Below are 1,212 nucleotides of genomic sequence, written 5' to 3' on the forward strand. Positions count from 1 at the left end.
CCAAAACAACGCTCACACAAATCTTTGCATTAAACATAATAGATCCACCAGCAAGAAATTATTTATATAAAGAGATTACAGAGCATTATTGTTGGAACAAGAGGGGCAAGGAATGGCATCGCAGGCGATCAACAAGAAAAGTTATCGGGATAATCTATATGGTATCAACTTCGAAGGGAGAGAAATTTTACTTGTGCGTATTATTATCTTATTTCATAAGTCCAACCAGTTGGGAATATCTTCTTACAAATAATGGAACTCCTTTGAATACATTCAAAAAATCAACCGAGGATAGGGGATTTCTAGAGACTAATCATAGTATTCATGATTGTTTGGTTGAGGGTACGAATCTCCGAATGCCATATGCTTTACAGAGGTTATTCATGATGATTCTAATATTTTGTGACATAATGATATTATAAGCCTTTGGAATGAGTTTTTTACACATATGATATAGGATTACCAAACAACAAACAATATTGTGGAATCAGTCTTGACTAATATGTTGTTGAATGACTTGAATGAACTCTTAAACATGTGCGGTAAAAAAATTAAAGACTATGATCTCCCATCTTTACCCCATAATATAGTAGACGAAGATTCAATTCCAATTGTCATACAAGAGGAGTTAGCAGTCGATATCCCTAATGAAGATATTGAATTTGTTGCTAAGTTAAATAATGACCAAGTGATTGCGTTCAAAATCGTTATGAATGTAATTGATCAAAAACACAGTGGGGTATTTTTTTTTGATGGTCCAGGTGGAATGGGTAAAACATTCCTTTATCGAACATTAATGGAAAGTTTAAGAAGTAGAGGAGAGATTGTCTTAGCAACTGCATCATCTGGTATAGCTGCAACATTGTTACCCGGTTGTAGGACTGCACCCTCTCGATTTAAGATACCTATCGATATACAACTGAGTTCCATTTGTGGTATTCAAAAGTAAAAATATCTTGCAAATCTCATTAGAGTTACTGCCACAATAATTTGGGATGAAGATCCAGTGACAAACAAAAATTGTTTGAAAGTCTTAGATCGATCATTACAAGACATTTGTAGCAACAATGCTCCATTTGGTTGAAAAGTTATGATCATGGGGGAGATTTTCGTCAAGTTCTTCCTATTGTAAGAAAAGGTAATAAGGCATAAATGATTTTGGCGTGTATTATTCAGTCTCATTTATGGGGTCACGCCAAGATTTTGTGTTTG

The 1,212-nt window shown here is 34.4% G+C and overlaps 1 protein-coding gene across 1 annotated transcript; it reads left to right on the forward strand.

Moving 5' to 3' along the window:
• The first annotated feature begins 502 nt into the window (after positions 1-502).
• LOC127105031 (uncharacterized) lies at positions 503-949 on the forward strand. The gene has a single exon (XM_051042199.1). It carries the CDS (start codon positions 503-505, stop codon positions 947-949), a length of 447 nt encoding a protein of 148 aa, XP_050898156.1.
• Positions 950-1,212: the final 263 nt, after the last annotated feature.

Source organism: Lathyrus oleraceus, chromosome 1 (genome assembly GCF_024323335.1).
Source record: "Lathyrus oleraceus cultivar Zhongwan6 chromosome 1, CAAS_Psat_ZW6_1.0, whole genome shotgun sequence".
In the NCBI taxonomy this organism is placed as follows: Eukaryota; Viridiplantae; Streptophyta; class Magnoliopsida; order Fabales; family Fabaceae; genus Lathyrus; species Lathyrus oleraceus.